The sequence below is a fragment of the Hordeum vulgare genome, chromosome 4H (genome assembly GCF_904849725.1).
Source record: "Hordeum vulgare subsp. vulgare chromosome 4H, MorexV3_pseudomolecules_assembly, whole genome shotgun sequence".
Lineage (NCBI taxonomy): Eukaryota > Viridiplantae > Streptophyta > Magnoliopsida > Poales > Poaceae > Hordeum > Hordeum vulgare.
The window spans coordinates 602,101,866-602,121,381 of NC_058521.1; the positions used below are offsets into that span (position 1 = coordinate 602,101,866).

The window sequence follows — 19,516 nt, forward strand, 5'->3', positions numbered from 1 at the left end:
GATTATAAATCATTTTTTATAAATTAAGAGCATGTGATATTTTTTCTCCCGTGACAGGCTTTTTACTAGTATATATATTCATTAAAACTAGTTTTAGTGAATACATCCTGTTAAAAAGACTATATCAGGCCTATTTAAAACAATGCGTACGTCCACCACCCGCACTTTATCATCCTCGCTTGCTCCGTTCCGCTGGGATCGGGGGCACAGCACCAGCACGACTCCACTGCACAAATTAATGGCCGTCCACGCCATGCTCCTCCTCCTCCTCACCACCCTTGTCCCGCGCGCAGCCCTCGCCGCCTTCTCCCCGGACTTCTCATTCTTCCTCGCATGCGGCGCCAACTCCTCCGTCTCCTTCCCGTCCGACTCCAAGTCCGCGCGCACCTTCGTCTCTGACGCCGACTACCTCTCGCCCGCGGGCGCCCCAGCGGTGTCCGCCAGCTCCACCCCGGCCTCCACACCAGCACTGTATGCCGCCGCGCGCGCGGACATGTCGGCCTTCTCGTACCGCCTCCCCTACCCCGCCTCTCCGAGCGGGTCGTCATTCGTCGTCCTGCGCCTCCACTTCGTCCCTTTCTTCCCCGCCAACTCCTCTCAGTCTGTCGCCAACATCTTCTCCTCTCGCTTCGCTGTCTCGGTCCTCGACGCCTACGTCCTGATGTTCTCCTTCAGGCCGCCGGTCGCCGGCGTCGTCAAGGAGTTCTTCGTCCCGCGGGGCGTGCCGAACGCCAACTTCACCATCACCTTCACCCCGGACGCCGGCTCCTCCGCGTTCGTCAACGCCATCGAGTTGTTCCCGGCACCGCCGGAGCTGCTGTGGAACAACACGGCGAAGCAGTGGGGGACGAGATGAACCTGTTGCATGACCTGTGGCGGCAGCAGCAGCCGATGGAGACGGTGTATCGCGTCAACGTCGGCGGGCCCATGGTGACTATTGAGAACGATACGCTATGGCGTACGTGGCTCTCCGACGGCCCCTACCTGCTCTACGGGGAGCAGTCGGAGGTCAATTCGACCTCCAGCCCGATTATCTACGATCCGTCCAACGGGTACTCAAGGGAGGTGGCGCTGGCGCCCGACGTCGTGTACCAGACCCAGCGCACGGCGAACTTCGACCTCACGTGGATGTTATTGAAAATAATCTTGACACGTGACTTGTGCACATGCATGTGTGCTCACTGTGGGAGTACTAGCCAGTCTATGAATGTGTGTATGACCGAGTAGTATGAGTAATTAGTACATGCATCGCATGTTAGTGGTCTAGATATTAGCCAAATTGTTGAGTTAGTTAGCTGAGTCAATCCAGGAATTAGTTAGCATGTTAGTTGAATCCTGTGCATTGGATGTTGTCCAGGTCGTGTGGCCGGCCGTTACGGGAGAGTGGATTAGTTAGTGCTGGTAGTGGGTTGTTGTGCGTGAGTGCATAGCATTAGTGCCTCGTCCTTGTATATATATATATTTGCACTGGAGTAATGGAAGAGGCCGGTGAGGGCTGAGCAGAAACAATGTAGTCTTTGTGATCGCTACAAATTCCTGGATACTACCTACAACAAGTTCATTTTATATTCATCTTATGTTCCTGGATACTTAATAGATTGATCGGAAATGATAACTTTGAGGCGGTTCTACTACCTACAACAAGTTCATCTTATGTTCTTCGCTAGATAGGAACTTTGGAGTGCAACAAAGAGTCATTCCCCTTTCTCACCAACAAAGAGTCATTCCCCTTTGCCGTGCATGTAGGCTGCATGGGCCTGTAGAGCGACGTGACCACGTCCGTCGAGGGCCATGCGTTTCGCTGGGAGGCTCCGCACGACGCGAGCTCGTGGGATGGCACGAGCAGACCGGGTCGTTGCGCTAAGGTAGGATCTACCGGCCGACCTTTTCCCTTCTGTAACTGAATAAATAAAGAAGAAAAACGAGAAAAGTCGCAAGTCTTACGCGACCCAAAACAACCTGTCATCGTCTACCTCTCACCACGAGGGAGCTGAGAGCGGAAGAGCACGAGATCGGTGTAGTTTGCGTTGAGAAAACCCTGACAGGTTTAATTTAGACGGGATTGCATATTTCAATGTACAATTGAACGGGATTTTAATTTAGGGATTCATGTCGCTCGATCAATACAGATTTAAGGTTTAAATTACACTTTTTCCACGAGTAGGAAATGTTTCCCTGTGGAAAAAGAGCGTGCATTGATTTTTTGACGACCCAATCAGCTCCACTCTCCGGTCCACGAAGCTCCCTCTGCCACATACTAGTAGCTTCCAACTGTAGTCAAGTCCATCTTCCAACCACATCCACACGCATGGAGCTGGTCGCGGGAACGGCCGGTCCGAATCAACACACCACTCCGACGGTGTTACGTACGTACGTCCACCATGCACCCGCACTTGATCATCCTCGCTTGCTCCGTTCCGTTGGGATCGGGGGCACAGCACCAGCACGACTCCACTGCACAAACAAATTAATGGCCGTCCAGGCCATGGTCCTCCTCCTCCTCGTCACGGTTATTCTCCCGCGCGCAGCCCTCGCCGCCTTCTCCCCGGACTTCTCATTCTTCCTCGCATGCGGCGCAAACTCCTCCGTCTCCTTCCCGTCCGATTCCCCCACCCGTACCTTCGTCTCGGACGCCGCCTACCTCTCTCCCGTAGACGCCCCGGCAGTGTCCGCCAGCTCCACCCCGCCATCTCTGTACGCTGCCGCGCGCGCAGACATGTCGGCCTTCTCGTACCGCCTCCCCTATCCCGCCTCTCCGGACGCGTCCTCATTCCTCGTCCTGCGCCTCCACTTCTTCCCCTTCCTCCCCTCCAACTCCTCCCAGTCTGTCGCCAACATCTCCTCCTCTCGCTTCGCTGTCTCCGTCCTCGATGCCTACGCCGTGATGTCCTCCTTCTCCCCGCCGGCCATCGGAGGCGTCAAGGAGTTCTTCATCCCGCGCGGCGCGTTGGGCGGCCACTTCACCATCACGTTCGTCCCGGACGCCGGCTCATCCGCGTTCGTCAACGCCGTCGAGCTGTTCCCGGCGCCGCCGGAGCTGCTGTGGAACAACACGGTGACGCCGGTGGACCCCGTGGGTAGCAATGATCTGCTCCGGTGGAAGCAGTACGCGCTGGAGACGGTGTACCGCCTCAACGTCGGCGGGCCCAAGGTGACAACTGAGAAGGACACGCTGTGGCGAACGTGGCTCTCCGACGGCCCCTACCAGTACGGCGCCCCTGGGCAGTCGGAGGTCAAGTCGACCTCCAGCCCGATTATCTACGACCCGTCCAAGGGATACTCAAGGGAGGTGGCACCCGACGTCGTGTACCAGACCCAGCGCATGGGGAATTACCTCAGATGGACGTTCCCGGGGGAGCCGGATTCCCGCTACCTCGTCCGCCTCCACTTCTGCGACTATGAAGTGGTCAGCTCTGTCGTCGGCGTTGGAATCGTGTTCGACGTCGACGTCGGCCAAGGCGTTGCCTCTACAGACCTCATGCCGAATGCTCGAGCGACTCAGTCGAATGAGGCCTTTTACATGGACTACGTTGCCAGGGCGCCAAGTGCCGGCGCCGGGAACCTCAAGGTGAGCATCGGAGGCGGCATGCTGAACGGGCTGGAGATCATGAGGTTGCTACCCGTTGATTTGAGATCGAGGGACTCGCTGGTGGCAAAGAGAATCATTGTCATTACGGTGTCGGCTTTGGTCGGCATCACCGTTCTTGCTTGCGTGGTGGTCGGCTTTTTCGCCGTGCCATACCCGAATGACGGCGCCTCCGGCTGGGCTGAACAGTTGATGAACCTGTCCAGAGACGGCAAGACCGTCGGGACGGAGATGGTGAGCACGAAGCTGCACATCTCGCTGGCCAAGATCAAGGCCGCCACGGACAACTTCCACGACCGCAACCTCATCGGCGTGGGCGGGTTCGGGAACGTGTACAAGGGCGTGCTCACCGACGGCACGCCCGTGGCGGTGAAGCGCGCCACGCACGCCTCGCAGCAGGGGCTGCCGGAGTTCCAGGCGGAGATCGTGGTGCTGTCCGGCATCCGGCACCGGCACCTGGTGTCGCTCATCGGGTACTGCAGCGAGCAATCGGAGATGATCCTGGTGTACGAGCACATGGAGAAGGGCACGCTGCGGAGCCACCTGTACGGCTCCGACGCGCCGCCGCTGTCGTGGAGGCAGCGGCTGGAGATCTGCATCGGCGCGGCGAGGGGCCTGCACTACCTGCACCGGGGCTACGCCGAGAACATCATCCACCGCGACGTCAAGTCGACCAACATCCTCCTCGGCACCGACAACGACGGCTGCACCGGCGGCGCGATCGTGGCCAAGGTGGCCGACTTCGGGCTGTCGCGGGTCGGGCCGTCGTTCGGGGAGACGCACGTGAGCACGGCGGTGAAGGGCAGCTTCGGGTACCTGGACCCGGGCTACTTCAAGACGCAGCAGCTGACGGACCGCTCCGACGTCTACTCCTTCGGCGTGGTGCTGCTGGAGGTGCTCTGCGCGCGGCCGGTCATCGACCAGAGCCTGGAGCGCGGCCAGATCAACATCGCCGAGTGGGCGGTGAGGATGCGCGGGGAAGGGGGCCTCGACAAGATCGCCGACCCGCGGATCGCCGGCGAGGCGGACGAGGAGTCGCTGCGCAAGTTCGCCGAGACCGCCGACAAGTGCCTGGCGGACTGCTGGGTGGACCGGCCGTCCATGGGCGACGTGCTGTGGAACCTCGAGTACTGCCTGCAGCTGCACGAGGCGGACGTCACCGGGGACGACGCATCCGACGACAGCGGCGCCGGCGCCCCGCAGCTCCCGGAGGACGTGGTCGTGAGCTTGTTGACGGACGGCGCGGACGAGACCGGCTTGAGCGTGACCGAGCTCAGCGACAGTAAAGTTAATCTCCCACGGTGATTGCAGTTGGAACAAAAGTTTCATCAATCTAAGGAGGTCAGATCATATGGTTTCGGGGAAAATCTTTACATACAAGTACAATTTGAATCATACTGACAAAGGGGAAGATGTATGCCATGAACTACTGCGGTACATGGAGGGATAAATAGTCTATTCCAGGGACTGATGACAGAGTTTGACACACAACATCAATTTTCCATGGATAGTCAAACGAATATGATTAATCCAGGATTCGATCATTATGTAAGCCACCACATACTTTATAAGTAATTTATTTTGTTTCCTTTAAACTAAAAGAAACTTCTCCAAATTGATGTTCAATGGCTCAATAGATTGATCGAAAATGATAACTTTGAGGCGGTTCTACTACCTACAACAAGTTCATCTTATGTTCTCCGCTAGATAGGAACTTTGGAGTGCAACAAAGAGTCATTCCCCTTTCTCACCAACTCATGTCTTGTTTTTTTCATCATTTCCTACATTAGAATTCTGATGCACTCCCACAACACCAACAACCATGTGTTTGGGCTAATTGTGATAGTAGGGCTTCCAACAATTGTTGTTGCTGAATTGTGTCCATCCTTCCTCCTGCAAATCCACTACTATTACCAACAACATAGTTCTTGCTTTCCATATATGAGCTTTTTCCAACATCCCCACCGATCTCAAGTTGTCTCACCTTTTTCTTTCTAGACTTGTTGCCCTCTTTGCAGTTCAACCCTATCTCCTTCACCAGCTCGAGGATCCACCACAGGCAAATTCCCAACTTCTCCTCCTCTAGTACCATCACCCTCAACTCTTTGTATTTGTGTTGCCCTGAAACTTCCTCTTCGAATCCCGAAATCCAGTCCTTCACCCTCCTCTATTGAACCTCCCTCCCCCAATCTACTTTTGAAATCCCATCCCACTAGGCCTCCAAAGCCTATTACATCTTCCAAACCCCAATTACTTTTCTCATCCCAACCTTCAGATCCCTCCCCCTCCCGAGCAATCACCATCGGGATTGATTTTAGTTCAATTTGTCCCCTCCTCACAAAAAACATTTAAAAATAGGATGTAAATAGCCCATCCTCAATGCTTTTTTAACAATCACGGTCTGATGAATTTTCTCCGATGTCTACATCAAGAGCCTGCCCAAAATCCGATATCCTTACCCTATCATTGATACTACATTAACATTGCATCAGCCACCTTTCGGTCTTAAATCTGGCAGACCGGGGAGTTTTCTTTATTTCCTCTCACGACTTCTAATCATACTTAGAGCATCGTGTCTCCTAGTAGTTCCATATACGCTAATTTGTACAGTAAAAACCAGGTACCGAGAAAAGTTTGTCCTTGGTTCTGTCCGGGCCTCCAAATTTTGTTTGAAAAACCTCGCAATCATCCATGGTTCACCCCGTCGTCGCTACCCGCGGGGTCTATCACGTGCACAACGCACTCCCAACGCGGTCAACCGGCAGACAGCGGAGAGCCGGGTCGGAGTTGGACGCCCACCCCCACCCAACCTTGGTATATACTCCTCCTCGCTGACACACCGCAAAAACTAATTTCCACTTTTTTGTGGCTTCGTCTTCTCCGCCAGGAAGGAAGGATACAGAATCCATTGCTCCCCATCCAAGGTACGTACCACGAATTCCCCAACATCCTCCGATTAATCCCCACGGATCCGCTCAGAATCGCCCGATCCGCGCACCTCCGGATCCCGGTCCGAGGGTTTTTTCGCCGGCTAATCGGCGTTTGATCCAGGGCGGCGGCGACGATGTTGGAGGAGCTGCTGATCTTCACGCGGGGCGGGCTGATCCTGTGGTCGTCCTGCCGGGCCCTGGGCGGGGCAGCGCTGCTCAAGGGCTCCCCCATCGACGCGCTCATCCGCTCCTGCCTGCTCGAGGAGCGCTCGGGCGACGCCGGATTCACCCAGGACGCCTACGCGCTCAAGTGGACCTTCAACAACGACCTCGGCCTCGTCTTCGTCGCCGTATACCAGCGCATGCTCCACCTGCTCTACGTCGACGACCTGCTCGCCGCCGTCCGCAGGGACTTCTCCCAGATCTACAACCCCAACCGGATCTCCTCCTATGACGATCTGTTCACAGACAAGTTCCGCCAGCTGCACCTCGAGGCCGAGGCGCGCGCCGAGGCCATGAAGAAGACCCGGCAGCAGCCCACCGCTCTCTCCTCCTCCGCCTCCGGCGGTGCTGCCAGCAAGAAGCTTGGTTCTAATGCTCGCGGCGGTGGTGGGAAGAAGAATTCTGGCTCTGGGAAGGATGACTCTGACGGCGACTCGGGGAAGGAGCAGAACGGCTACACTGCTAACGGTGCCAATGGTGCGCACGAGAACGGTTCTCACGCCCGGGCTGCTGCTGTTGTTGTTAACAATGCTGGTAAGGAGAACGGAGACCCCAACGATGGGGCCTTCGATGTAAATACCTTACGTAAGAAGACAGGAGGAAAGAAGGGCGGTGGCGGCGGCAAGAAGATTGATGTGAAGAAGGTGGCCAAGACCGAGCCCAAGAAGGCCGTCAAGCAGATGAGGGTCTGGGACGACAAACCGCCCAAGAACGAGAAGCTGGACTTCACGGACCCAGCTGACGAGAGAGGGGATGAGGTGATAGAGAAGGTGCTTACCAACCAGGGGGACAGCATGATGGATAAGGATGAGGATCTGAGCAGCGATAGCGAGGATGAAGAGGAAGAGGAAGAGCAGAATGCTGAGGCTGGCCAGAAGAAGAAGGGCTGGTTCTCCTCCATGTTTAAGAGGTATATAAAAACTGCCTTCTGCATTTGCTTTGTTCGTATCGTTAGTAGCCTACTATAATTAATAATCCTCTTCAATTGTATTGCCTTAACAAGCTGCCAGTAGTCACCTTAAATCTATTTTGCTCTCAGGTGATATGAGCTGTAACGTAATGTTTCCAATTTTCCATATACTAACTCTATAGTTCGAACCGTGGCATGGAAATAAGATAGCAGATAGTTTAGTCTTCAGATACACTACATGATTTGGATGTCTTCTCATTGGTCATTTATTATCTGAAATTAAAAATTAGTTATGGTTCGGGTCTCCATGATTAGTTGGCTGATAACAAGATTTAGTATCTATTTTCATTCAGGTAAGAGATGCAGATAGTGAAACAAGATTTATTCACCATAATTTGCTAGCTAAACCATTAGCTAACCACATCGGTGGACTAATGGCATTGCACCTGCCACCTCAGTTTGTACACTTGATACGCAAATACCGGGTATGGTGGCACAGTACATAGTATAGTTGTATGTATTCCAAAGAAAACATCGAGAAAATGTGATATTGAACAGCAAGTTGAGTTCGAAACTTTGAATATAAGCATGTTAACCATGATACAGGGTACATATCTGAGGTGGTGGTTAGTCTTTCACCGCCTGTAATATATTAACTAGGATTTTCGTTTCTTCTAAGATCCTGCATTCAAGTAGTGTTTGCCAGCTTGTTAGCTTTCTCTCACAATTTTGCAGTCTATGAACGTATCACTTAGTTGCAACATTTGTATTTTTTCCATGCTCAGCATTGCAGGTAACAGCGTACTTGAGAAGTCTGATCTGCAACCTGCACTCAAAGCTCTTAAAGATAGACTGATGACAAAGAATGTGGTATGCATTTCTTCATAATACCTGGCGATTCTCTTCATATTTTAATAACCTTACTAAACCATCTCTTTGTAGTTTGGTTCTTCATCTGTCTGGGTAATGAAATTTGCCTTATTTGCGCAGGCTGAAGAAATAGCGGAAAAGCTTTGTGAATCAGTAGCAGCTAGCCTTGAGGGCAAGAAGCTAGGATCCTTCACAAGAATTTCTTCTACTGTTCAGGTTTGCAGCACACACCACTCTGAATCACTTCACATTTACATTTGAGCGCACATTCTGTACAGCTTCCTCACACACTTCATTTGATTGTCGCTTCTTCAGACAGCTATGGAGGAGGCTCTTCTTCGCATTTTAACTCCAAGGCGATCCATTGACATATTAAGGGATGTACAAGCTGCCAAGGAGCGTGGCAAGCCATATGTCGTTGTTTTTGTTGGAGTGAATGGAGTTGGAAAGTCTACCAATCTTGCAAAGGTTTAATATATTTCAAATGCTGTCCGTGAGAAAACATACTTCATTTGAAGAATTTGCTCACGTCATCCTGTCTTGCATATTTACAGGTTGCTTATTGGCTTCTTCAGCATAACCTCAGTGTCATGATGGCAGCATGTGATACCTTCAGATCTGGTGCTGTTGAGCAGCTGCGGACTCATGCTCGCAGGCTTCAGGTACTGACCACTTCCTCTTGAGTAACACAACAGTTGTATGTACCCAGTTTTGCAACAGCTCACATTGAACTTTGTAGGTCACTGTTTTGTTTTATAATCATATAAGAGTAATGTTATTATCATCGTTTGTGTGCATATTGTGAATCTATTCTGCTCAAGCAATATAATGCACTTACATTTTGTGGAAAACCAATTAAGAAGAATCGTACTGCATGGCTTCATGATAAATATAGGTAAAAGAATAAGGTGTAATGAGTGTCTGCAGTATGAGTGTCTGTAAATGTGGCCTCATTAGCTCATCTGTATATAACTCATCTTTTTCTTAACTTCTCCTGGTGGCAAAATGTGTGTCCTGCTGTTTTGCTGAATATGTTCTGTCTTTTCATTGCGAACTTAAATGCATTAACTTGTACCTTTTTATAAATGAAACCACCAACTTGTAACTTGATCCTTACATGACGACATTGTGTACAGATACCTATATTTGAGAAGGGATATGAGAAGGACCCGGCAGTTGTGGCAAAAGAAGCTATCCAGGAAGCCACCCGAAACAAATCAGATGTTGTTCTTGTTGATACGGCTGGTCGTATGCAGGTTGGTCTAGTGGCTTAACTGCAATGTACTCGGATCTTTTTCTGTTGTTCTTCTTGAACTGCATCGTTCTTAACCACCCCACTCTCACACCATTCTGATACATTGCATGTGGTGAATTGATATTGCCAGGATAATGAGCCACTGATGAGAGCACTCTCCAAGCTCATCAATCTCAACAAGCCAGATCTGGTCTTATTTGTGGGTGAGGCATTGGTTGGGAATGATGCAGTTGATCAGCTCAACAAGTTCAATCAGGTACTGGTTTTGCAATGACAGATTGAAGAAACCAACACACATGCTGTATTTTCTTTCGTTGCTGACTGCTTTGAACCTATCTCTCTTGAACAGAAATTGGCAGATCTTTCCACTGTTCCAACAGCTAGACTGATCGATGGTATCCTGCTCACCAAGTTTGACACTATCGATGACAAGGTAGGAGAAACTTGTGCCAAATATATGCTCGATTGATCGCTATAACCAACCCCCCTTTTACACTATTCTGATGATGAGTTTGTGAAAATATACGTAGGTTGGAGCCGCACTGTCCATGGTTTACATATCTGGATCTCCGGTCATGTTCGTCGGATGCGGTCAGTCCTACACTGACCTGAAGAAGCTGAATGTGAAATCCATCGTGAAGACCCTACTGAAGTAAAATGGTAGTAGTACATGTCGTGCCCCGATATGTGCTGCATACCAAAGAGTCTCCGTTATATCTCCAAATATCCCCCGTGACATCGTTGTTTTTTCTCGTTTGGTTTGGCGTGGAACTGTCGTCCCTAGCAAACTCTCATTGTTGCTGTCAACTTATTCTGCTGTGTGGATCGTCGTGCTTCGTTTCCTCAGAAATTAATTAATAAATACAATAATATGTGTATTGTGTTATATTTTGGTTGCTTGTCTTGGATAATATTGGGTGACTGGAAATATTTGAAGTCAGGGTTTTCTGTAGACATGTGTAAATGATGAAATCTCGCTGAAACTGTTGGGTCAAGCTTAGCAGGGCCGCATACTTGATGTATCTGAATCTGAATAGAACATCGAAGTAACTCAAACATTGGGTTGCACAATGTTTGTACAATATCGTGCCCAAAATGGAGGCACACCCAATGAGGCATGGGCCGGATCAGGTCCGGGCTTGTGTCGCGGCGGTGGCATGTGCGGCACACATTTAGCAAACCCAAAGATATTGAAGATAAGCAAGCAGCTGCTTCTTACAAAGATGGTATGGGTATGGGTATGGCGATGAGCTGGTTGTTGAACAGCTTCTGGCCTAGGCTCCATAATCTTATAGCTGGTATTCTACTTTCAGTACAAAGAAGGATAGTCATCTAAAAAAGCATCCAGGCCAGAGCCTGAAAACTTGTGAAATCTTATTGGTGGAGCCTGAAAACTTCTTGCCAATCATGGATGCAACTCAGTTAAAAAAAATAAAATTCATGGATGCAACTGCTTTTTATTTCCTACTCGCCCGTCGCTGCATCTGGCAGATAACCGTGATCTTCTTGTCTCATATTCCGATGATCTCCGCCGTTGGCGACCAGCCGTTGACGCGCATTCTCCCCATTGTCCACCTGTGTCCTGTCTCTCTCTCAGCAAATCTGGCCCATCATCAATCAACAAGATAAACATTCCAGGCACACTATTACATTTATACTATCACTATATCATCATCATATTTATATATTGCTGTCTTGTTCACTTTGCCCATTTTGCAAAGTATTTTTTAGCCGAAGATTCGATGGCCACAACACATGAGTCATGTGAGCTCTTAGAGACCATGGCCCCAGGAGCCTTGCCCTCGAAGTTATTAGAGGAGCATCTCTTCCTTTCATTGCAATCCCTTTTCCATTTGCTAGAGAGGGAGATAGATAGATGCCTCACGGAAGACTGGTGTAGACGCATTAGCGGCCGTCCGGCCTCTCTCTCCCTCCAGAGGGAGGATATATTCCTTCCTGCAATGTCTTGCTTTGCTTTATTGATTGAGTTGAGTTGAGTTGCGGTGCCAAAAAGAGTCGTTTGTTGTTTTCTTTAACCTCGCCGTGGGACATAATTTTTTACACGCGATCATCTCGAGCACGCACCCGAGGAGGACAATATCTGCGATCAATCCCTTGTGCGCTGCATCTTGCTGGTCATATAATTTTTTTCCCATGAAAAACCCTATATGCTTTTTTCATGCATTCGGCATATTTCAGACACACGTAGGTAATAATGGCCCTTGCAGTTGATGATCTGATCCCCATCTCAAAATTATACTTTTATTCTTGTTTCCTGCCATGAAATTAGGAGTGGCAGTTAGGTAAGGTTCTGGACTGGTGTTTGACGTCGCTTAACTAACTTCTTTTTCCCAGGCATATTGAACCAAATCAACCCATTTTACTAAAGGAATTCGCTACAAATCTGATGTCAGATTTTTATGCATGGCAAATCTGACGGCCAGGATGGCAAATTCAGTTATCGCAGGCATGGCAGTTTCCTTCGGCAAGCATGGCATGCTTAAAAATCCGAATTTGGATTTTTAACATTTTCATAATTAAACTCTATTTCTTCTCAAGTACAGTATGATGCATGCATCAGATTTTTAACATTACTGTAATTAAACTCCATTTCTTCTCAAATGGAATACTATGATGCATGTATCCAGTTCATTCTTTTTTGTCAGCAGAGTAAGTATAGCAGCAGGAGCCAAGATCCTATGTCAAGTGCCACTTGGCAATTCAGACCAACTGAACAACTTCCTTTGTCCTGGTAAGTGAGTGAGTCCTCCACAAGTCTCCTACCAAACAGCAGAATACATGCATGCACATCTGCTTTTCTGCTCTTGTGTATAAGACTCAAAGACTAATAGGGGGGCTGTCTGTCTGTCTGTCTGTCTGTCTGTCTATCTGTGTTTGTAACTTTTCAGCTTCAGGGTTACGATGGAATCCAGGGACATGTATGTGTCAAGCAGCAAGTAGGCATGACTCTCCGTAGACTTGCGTAGCATCTTCACCCATGTGCAATTTAACCCTAGTTAATGTGAATCTGCAGTTGACTCCACACATAGACATAGGTGAGTCTTTTGATTCTCCTACTTTCAGTTCTCGTACATTTCGTTTGTTCCAATTCAAATGCCGAAACACGAAGACCTAACAAAGTCCTCTCTCCCTCCAAACTAAAACCACGACACTTATTATGAAACGGAGGGGGTACTACCATCTCAAGGCTGGTGGAAAATACATTCCACACATTTAAATATCTCGCCGAAATCCTTCCCTTCCACTTCCTCTTCTTCGAAACCAGAGACCCCTTCATGTTGGGACATCAACTCTCTCTTGTGGAAGTCCTACAAAATTTTAAACTTGTGTTGAGAACATTGCTGTGAAAGTGTCTTTTTGTTAGGTAACATGCAAATGTGTGGGTGTCCATGAACTTCATAACTCTTGAACATAAAAGAACAATATACTAGAGAAAGGAGGAGAAAGAAAAGTCTCACAGTCTGAACCGAATCCCGCTCTCCGAGGAGGCTTCACCATGACACAGCCTCCTCTTTAGATTTTTTCCTTTAGTTTAGCCTCTCTCTCTCAGAAAGGAGCTGGTCTTTAGCTCTTTCCAGGGGCGGCACTCCTTGTGTTGGTGCCCACAAGAAGCTTGATGCTACTGCTCTGTTCAGTGCTCACTCCTTGTGTAGGTGAGGCTCTTTCAGGATCCGATTCCCTGGGTCTTGAGCTTTCAGGTCCTGTTGCAGATAAAAATGGGTTAGTTCTCCCTTTGTGATCTTATTGATTCACTCACTCACTCATGGCGCTTTAACCGCTTCACCCGTGCGCCGAACAAAAGTGCGCGCCTATGGGTTTTCAATAATGGTAGGAGATGGGTGCATTGGGAATAAGTAAAGCAGCTGTTAGTCTTTGAAAGTGATGGATTGGTTTAGATGGGTGCATGTGGTTACTGGTTAGGCTGTTATGTAATGGCTTCTAACTGCAATCTTGCTGGTTGCCTGAGGAATGGTTTTTCATCATGAAAAAAAATGATGCATTCAGTCAGTGCTCATCAGCTATTGGTACCTTTGACAGCTAGCACAGAACCACCGCAGATTCATCATCTGCCGAGAGCGGAGACCTCGACTTGGGAAATAGTATCTGAGCCTTCAAGCCATATATTTCAGCTTCACATGAAGTGTTAAATTTCCCCATATGCTCATGGATCAATCCTCCACAAGCCTAACTCTGGACCATCTGTAATCTTTTCATCCTCATTTTGGGTGTGACATCTTGAACAGAACAACTCCACATTTCACCTCCTCGTATCCGATAACTCGTCGACTACTCTTCTTCTTGACTGCTGAAGTGCTGAGTGGTGATACAAAATTGCGTGAATCTGACAATAAGACAAAGCCTGATTGAGAGAACTCAGCAGCTTAGGGACAGCTATAACCTTATATGTTTATTCAATCGATCCTGCAGATAGCATCAGGGGGGCGGCAGCAGCATAAGCATATTGGACTGTACCCTCACAACATTGTCCCAACGTGGACGAATTTGGGACTGCAATTAGCAGTACCAATGCTGATGACAGGAGATGCTTGGTGCCATTGAGGTAAAGCACGGCTACTTTACGTTGCGATTGCCATCAGAACAAAACACACGATTCGGTTCATGTTGCAGCGAGAAATTCCATCTTGATAAGCAACTAACGTCTGTCGATCACCCGCGCTGTTGCGCAAACAACGGTAGGGGCTCACTTATCTGCTCGAAAGAAGATTCGCAGAGGAGACTTGTTATTTCTCCATCCCTGAGGAACAGATGGATAAATATGATTAGTAATGAAGCATCCATTATTCGAGCATGGATGATACACGTGAGGTCCATATCCGCCCAAGTACATACCCAGAACTTCAGACCATGGCAAGGTAATTATCAACTATACATTGACAACTAGGGGCCAGTCCTCATTACTAATCTTCCTGTGACTGCATTTGAAGAAGATGCCTACAAGACTGATGGTTTCCCTTTTCATCTGACAGAAGGAAGCAACAAGGAAATTGCTGGGATTAGGTTCAACAGTTAACAATGTTAAGATGCTGCAAGTATTAAATGAGTATACAGATTTTTATCTTATTTATTTTTCACCTGAGAGAAGGAAGCAGCAGAGAAACCGGCGATACCTGAGTTAACAATGTCAAGATGCTGCAACCTGCAACTTCAAGTATGAAATGAGTAACATATACCCAATTGCAAAGCTATGACTTCAGAATAAGAATGACAGCATATGCATACGAGGTATAGCTCACAAATCTGATCAAGCAATGGATAACAAATTGTGTAGATGAAACCATCAATACTCATGAAAGATCCTTCCCTCGGCCAACTTTGGACACAACACAATGCAATTCAAAATCTCACAAACAAACAAACAAAAATATGTCTGCTGCTTTATGTTGTGCCACTAACATCCATGGCCACTTTATTCTCAGTCTTGCTGCATTCCACAATTGTCAACTTGTAAATGTTCTCCCAAGTACAATATCTAAAAGGCTATTATTGTTCTTAAACATGCATCTCTCGTGCAATTCTACTTTCCAGGTGTTTGGAGGTTCTTCAAGGAGAGAGCTTTCTCAAGGCATCGGATTACGGAGATCTGAAATTATGATATTCTATTTTGTTTCACTGTACCTCACCTCACCACTCATACATTAGCATCTTCTTGTCTTGTTTTAAGAATAAATATTAACAATATGGTTTGTTGATATTATGGAAGTTAGACTAGATAAAAAGTTATATCACCAAAGAACTAGCCAAGGACAGGAGTGCGTGGAAACTAGCTATCCATGTGACAAAACCATGAGTTGATTGCAAGATCTTGTGGGTTTCAGCTTTAGCCTACCCCAACTTATTTTGCACTAAAGACTTTATTGTTGTTGTTGTTGAAGTAGATAAAACTGGAGACAGAACGGTCCGGCAGCAATTTGTCCGAGAAGGTTCCGAAATTTATACCGCATATGTACTATCAATTTCTTTTAACTGAAATGTAAAAAAAATGTTGAATCAAGATCTGCATTGATCTGGACCAAAGAGAAATTTTGTCTAAAACCCAGTGTGCCTACTAATTTCAGAACTTTCAGAAAAACATAGTACGGTACACTGCAAAACCAAGCTTCTGGTCATGTATGATGCCAAACTTCTTTATTTGTTGCCTTTTTATAGCTCTGAGACTTCATAACTATTTGCTTGATTTTTCATAAAAGGCTGCATGCATCAATTGATGCAGAGGCCGAGGGTAAGCCTCCTTTTCTAAAAAAAATATATGATGCCTAGCATAAATTTACTTACAGAAAATACCTTCATTGCTAATACTTTGTCGAACAGCGCAAATATGATATTAGAGTACATGTAGGCTGCTAGCTTGTAACTTAATAGACAAATAGCCCTAGATGATTTTTTTTTTGGTAAAATATGGATAAATAGTGCAATACACAAATCATTTAATCTGCCCCAATGAGGTGACAACTTTCAAATTGCTTATAACTTTCAAGAACTCTTTGATGCAAGTTCATGAAAATTTGATCATATTATGTGTCAATTTGGCACATCCTGGAAAATTTGAATGTTTTGGTCTCTTATACACCCGTACTTATACATCAGGAAAAACTACAGTTAGCAATGAAATCTTGAGTAAATGCATATTATTTTCCCTGTCGTCCACCACCAACAGCACTGGATATTATTTCGTCACAATTCGTTTTCTACTGGAGTGCTTCTTTTCGCAGCAGTATTATACGCAAACATTTGGAGAAGATGAATAGCAAGGTTATGATTGTCAGGTTTTCGGAACTTTATTATCAACACCTAACAGAGAACCAATAGGCAACATAGCAGGATAAAATCCTGAATAGCAGGTTTGATGGAACATTTCAAACACCATAACCATATTTTGATTTCACATGAAAATAGTAACATTTGATTGGGTACTAAAATACATTGATACTGTACCAGACCTTGCAGCCTGCCAAACAAAATCTACTCAAAACAAGTGACATGATCAGCAGAGCATCCATCAAGGTGGCGGCGAAATGCTTAACGAGTAATTTGATCGTCGCAGCAGAAATATTGTTAGGATCATCAGTCCTAACTAACCTACCGGCATGTGTTCATCTTCATGGCAGCTTCAGCATCTCCACGCCGACACCGACACCAGCTCGGCGCGCTGCCAATGCAGGACCAGCGAGCCGGCGCGCCTCTCCACTCGGAAACCCCTCACCGGCACCTTCTTCAGGAGCGAATCGGCCTGCGCCTCGGCGAAGTTGCTTACCTGCACCGGCACGAACCCGGCCGAGGTGAACATTGTCCGCCATGGCAGCAGCTTGTCGCCGGCGGTGGCGGCACGGTGCCTCCTGACCACGCAGCTCTCCACCTTTGGCTGGATCAGGAAGCGCTCAATCTTGCTGGCCACGTCCGAGTCAGTGCCCACGGCGTCCAGTGACTCGAGCAGGAACACGCAGGACTTGAATGCCTGGATCAAGTGCGCCGCGAACGGCAGCTCGCCGTGGTCACCACTGCGGTCCACCGAGATGACAAGCTTGGCACCGAGCCGCCTCACCAGGTGAAGGACCGATGGCACCGCGGCGGCGTGTACTGAGCCGACGGGAAGGTGGACGGCGATTGCGTCGCCGCCAGCAATGGCGAGGAGCTCCGTGGGGTCGACGGAGTCGAGGTTAAACACCACGAACTGGAAGGGCACCCCGAGCTCTGCGGCGAAGTTGGCGAGGTTCTCGTGGATGAGCTGCAGCTCGAGAGGGTGGTGCGTCGACGGCAGCACCAATGCGGTGACCTTGAGCGCGGCGCCGGGGCGGCGCTGCGCCAGCTCCTGCATCAGCGACGCCCACTGCTCGCCGACGCCGATGTCGAAGTCGAGCACGTGGATGCAGCCGGCGCCGCCGAGCTCGTCGAGCACGGCCTGGACGCAGGTGAAGTGCGCGAACTGGAGCACCGGGGAGAGCTCGGAGAAGGCCTTGTAGGCGCCGAGCTTGAGGAGGACGTCGACGGGGGTGGACGCCACGGACGCCGAGGAGGCGTGGGCGCCGGTGGCGTCGAGGGCAACGCTCAGAGCCTCCTTGAAGTAAAAGGCGGAGCGGAGCAGCGGCGTCCCGGCCGCGGGGGCGGCGGGGAGCCGGTGATTGAGCCGTGCCAATATCTCGCGCGCGCCGAAGGCGTCGCCGGCCTCGACGAGCCTGGCCGCCTCGGTGAGGTGGTCCATCGCCGCCGCGGCCGCGCCGTCGTCGCTGGCCGCCTCCGCCTTGGGCTTGAGGGCGGCCGCAGCGCCCTGGCCGGCGGCGAAAGGGGGCAGCTTGGGCGGCCCCGCGCCGCCCATCGGGTGCCGCTTCGCCGGCTCCGCCGCGTCGAAGGAAGGGAACGCGCCGCCGTGTGTGTGCGGCGAGAAGTGGTGGTGCTGCTGATGCAGGGCAGCGCCCGGCGAAGGGCGGAAGGGCTGCTTGGTGTCCTCGGCGGCGAGCGTGAACGGGAGTCCGTGGCCCGTGCCCCCCATGAGCAGCGGCGGCGGATTGTGGTGTTGGTGGTGGCGGGGGAGCATGGTGATGCGGTCGAGGTCAAGATCCGGGGGGTCGCCGTCCATGGCGGGCCCCGAGTCGTTGTCGTCGTCGTCCCCGCCGCCGATGATCCAGCGGAGGAAGGTGGTGTCCTGGGAGGAGGGCGTCGGGTGCGGCTGGTGCATGGCGGCGGCGTGGGGGTCCCCCCAGCCGGCCATGTCGAGGGGCGGGAGTTGGTGGACCCAGTCGTCCTTGGCGTCGTCCTCCGCCCCGGGGCCCGGCGGCGGCCATGCCTGCGCCGGCGGGGCCGCGGAGACGTTCTTGGCGAGGGCCGCCACGCCGGCGGGCAGGGGCGAGGACGACAGCGTGGGATGCGCTGCGGGGCTGGCGCGGCGGTCGAGCACCGACGCCGGGTCCCAGTGGCCTCCTCCTCCGCCGCCGCCGCAGGCGACCTGCTGCTGGTGGTGGTGGTGGTACCGGTCGGCGTGCGCGTGGGCGGGCGGGAGCAGCTGGAATGTCGTGAGCTGCTGCGTGGGCATCGACACGAGCTCTGCTCGCTCACCTCATGGCCGCGCCGCAGCAGCAACAAGTAGAAGAGGAAGAGCTCCGCTCTGCTTCTATTGCAGTGGTAGGAGGTGGACTTAACGGCAGCGACGGGGGGCCATTAGGGAGGGGGGAGGCTGGCGGGGTGGGGGGTGGAGAGGAAGAGGGAGGGGGGAGCAGTGAGCGTCAGTTTTATTCGTTGGGAGGGAGTGTCCGTGTCATGCACGTTGCGGAATGGTAGCGTGCAACGTGAAAAAGGCACCCAAGGCCCAAAGCAGAGCAAGCAGGCTTCTTCTCCTCCCCCTACCCCTACCCCTACCTTGGCCCCTCACGATCATCGACCTGGCGCCTCCTTTTCTGTCTTTCATCTTGTACCTCCACCACGACGCCGGCTTGCTGCTAATGGTAGGCCGCTTTTCTCCCTCGCACGCTTGGCCGGCTTGGCCGACCACCCCCCATTGGCCGTTTAATTTGTCGTAAAGGAGGACAGACGACACTATCGGTGTGAGATTTAGGGCAACTTCAACGCACCGAACCAAATCAAACGGCGATTTTGTCCGCTTTTTGTTCGTTTGGATCGGTCTAGCGGACACGAATGTTTGCTTCGGCGTTTGGGTCGACGCATTCGTCTAACACTGGTCCGATTCATATTTGCATAATTAAACATTAAAA

General features: G+C 50.2%; 3 protein-coding genes and 1 long non-coding RNA gene across 5 annotated transcripts; 2 read left to right on the forward strand and 2 right to left on the reverse strand.

Annotated features, from left to right (window-relative positions):
• Positions 1-238: 238 nt before the first annotated feature.
• Positions 239-5,161, forward strand: LOC123450905 (probable receptor-like protein kinase At5g24010). The gene is made up of 3 exons (XM_045127946.1): positions 239-289; positions 1,003-1,130; positions 2,278-5,161. The coding sequence occupies exons 1-3, from the start codon at positions 239-241 to the stop codon at positions 4,889-4,891; spliced, it is 2,793 nt and encodes a 930-aa protein (XP_044983881.1). The 3' UTR covers positions 4,892-5,161.
• Positions 5,162-6,366: 1,205 nt separating this feature from the next.
• Positions 6,367-10,659, forward strand: LOC123449967 (signal recognition particle receptor subunit alpha). The gene is made up of 10 exons (XM_045127355.1): positions 6,367-6,510; positions 6,638-7,648; positions 8,434-8,518; positions 8,639-8,734; positions 8,834-8,986; positions 9,073-9,180; positions 9,655-9,774; positions 9,904-10,029; positions 10,123-10,206; positions 10,304-10,659. The coding sequence occupies exons 2-10, from the start codon at positions 6,651-6,653 to the stop codon at positions 10,427-10,429; spliced, it is 1,896 nt and encodes a 631-aa protein (XP_044983290.1). The 5' UTR covers positions 6,367-6,510; positions 6,638-6,650; the 3' UTR covers positions 10,430-10,659.
• Positions 10,660-12,774: 2,115 nt separating this feature from the next.
• LOC123447503 lies at positions 12,775-15,790 on the reverse strand. 2 transcript variants are annotated; one of them, XR_006631510.1, is made up of 6 exons: positions 14,889-15,790; positions 14,646-14,775; positions 14,268-14,550; positions 13,824-14,136; positions 13,253-13,495; positions 12,775-13,102 (listed from the first exon to the last, which is right to left on the reverse strand). It is a non-coding gene; the product is annotated as an uncharacterized LOC123447503 (long non-coding RNA). The 2 variants fall into 2 exon arrangements; XR_006631509.1 differs by having other exon boundaries at positions 13,824-14,550.
• An 877-nt stretch (positions 15,791-16,667) lies between these two features.
• Positions 16,668-18,595, reverse strand: LOC123449969 (scarecrow-like protein 6). Its single transcript, XM_045127356.1, has one exon. The coding sequence runs from the start codon at positions 18,517-18,519 to the stop codon at positions 16,924-16,926; it is 1,596 nt and encodes a 531-aa protein (XP_044983291.1). The 5' UTR covers positions 18,520-18,595; the 3' UTR covers positions 16,668-16,923.
• Between the last annotated feature and the right edge of the window lie 921 nt (positions 18,596-19,516).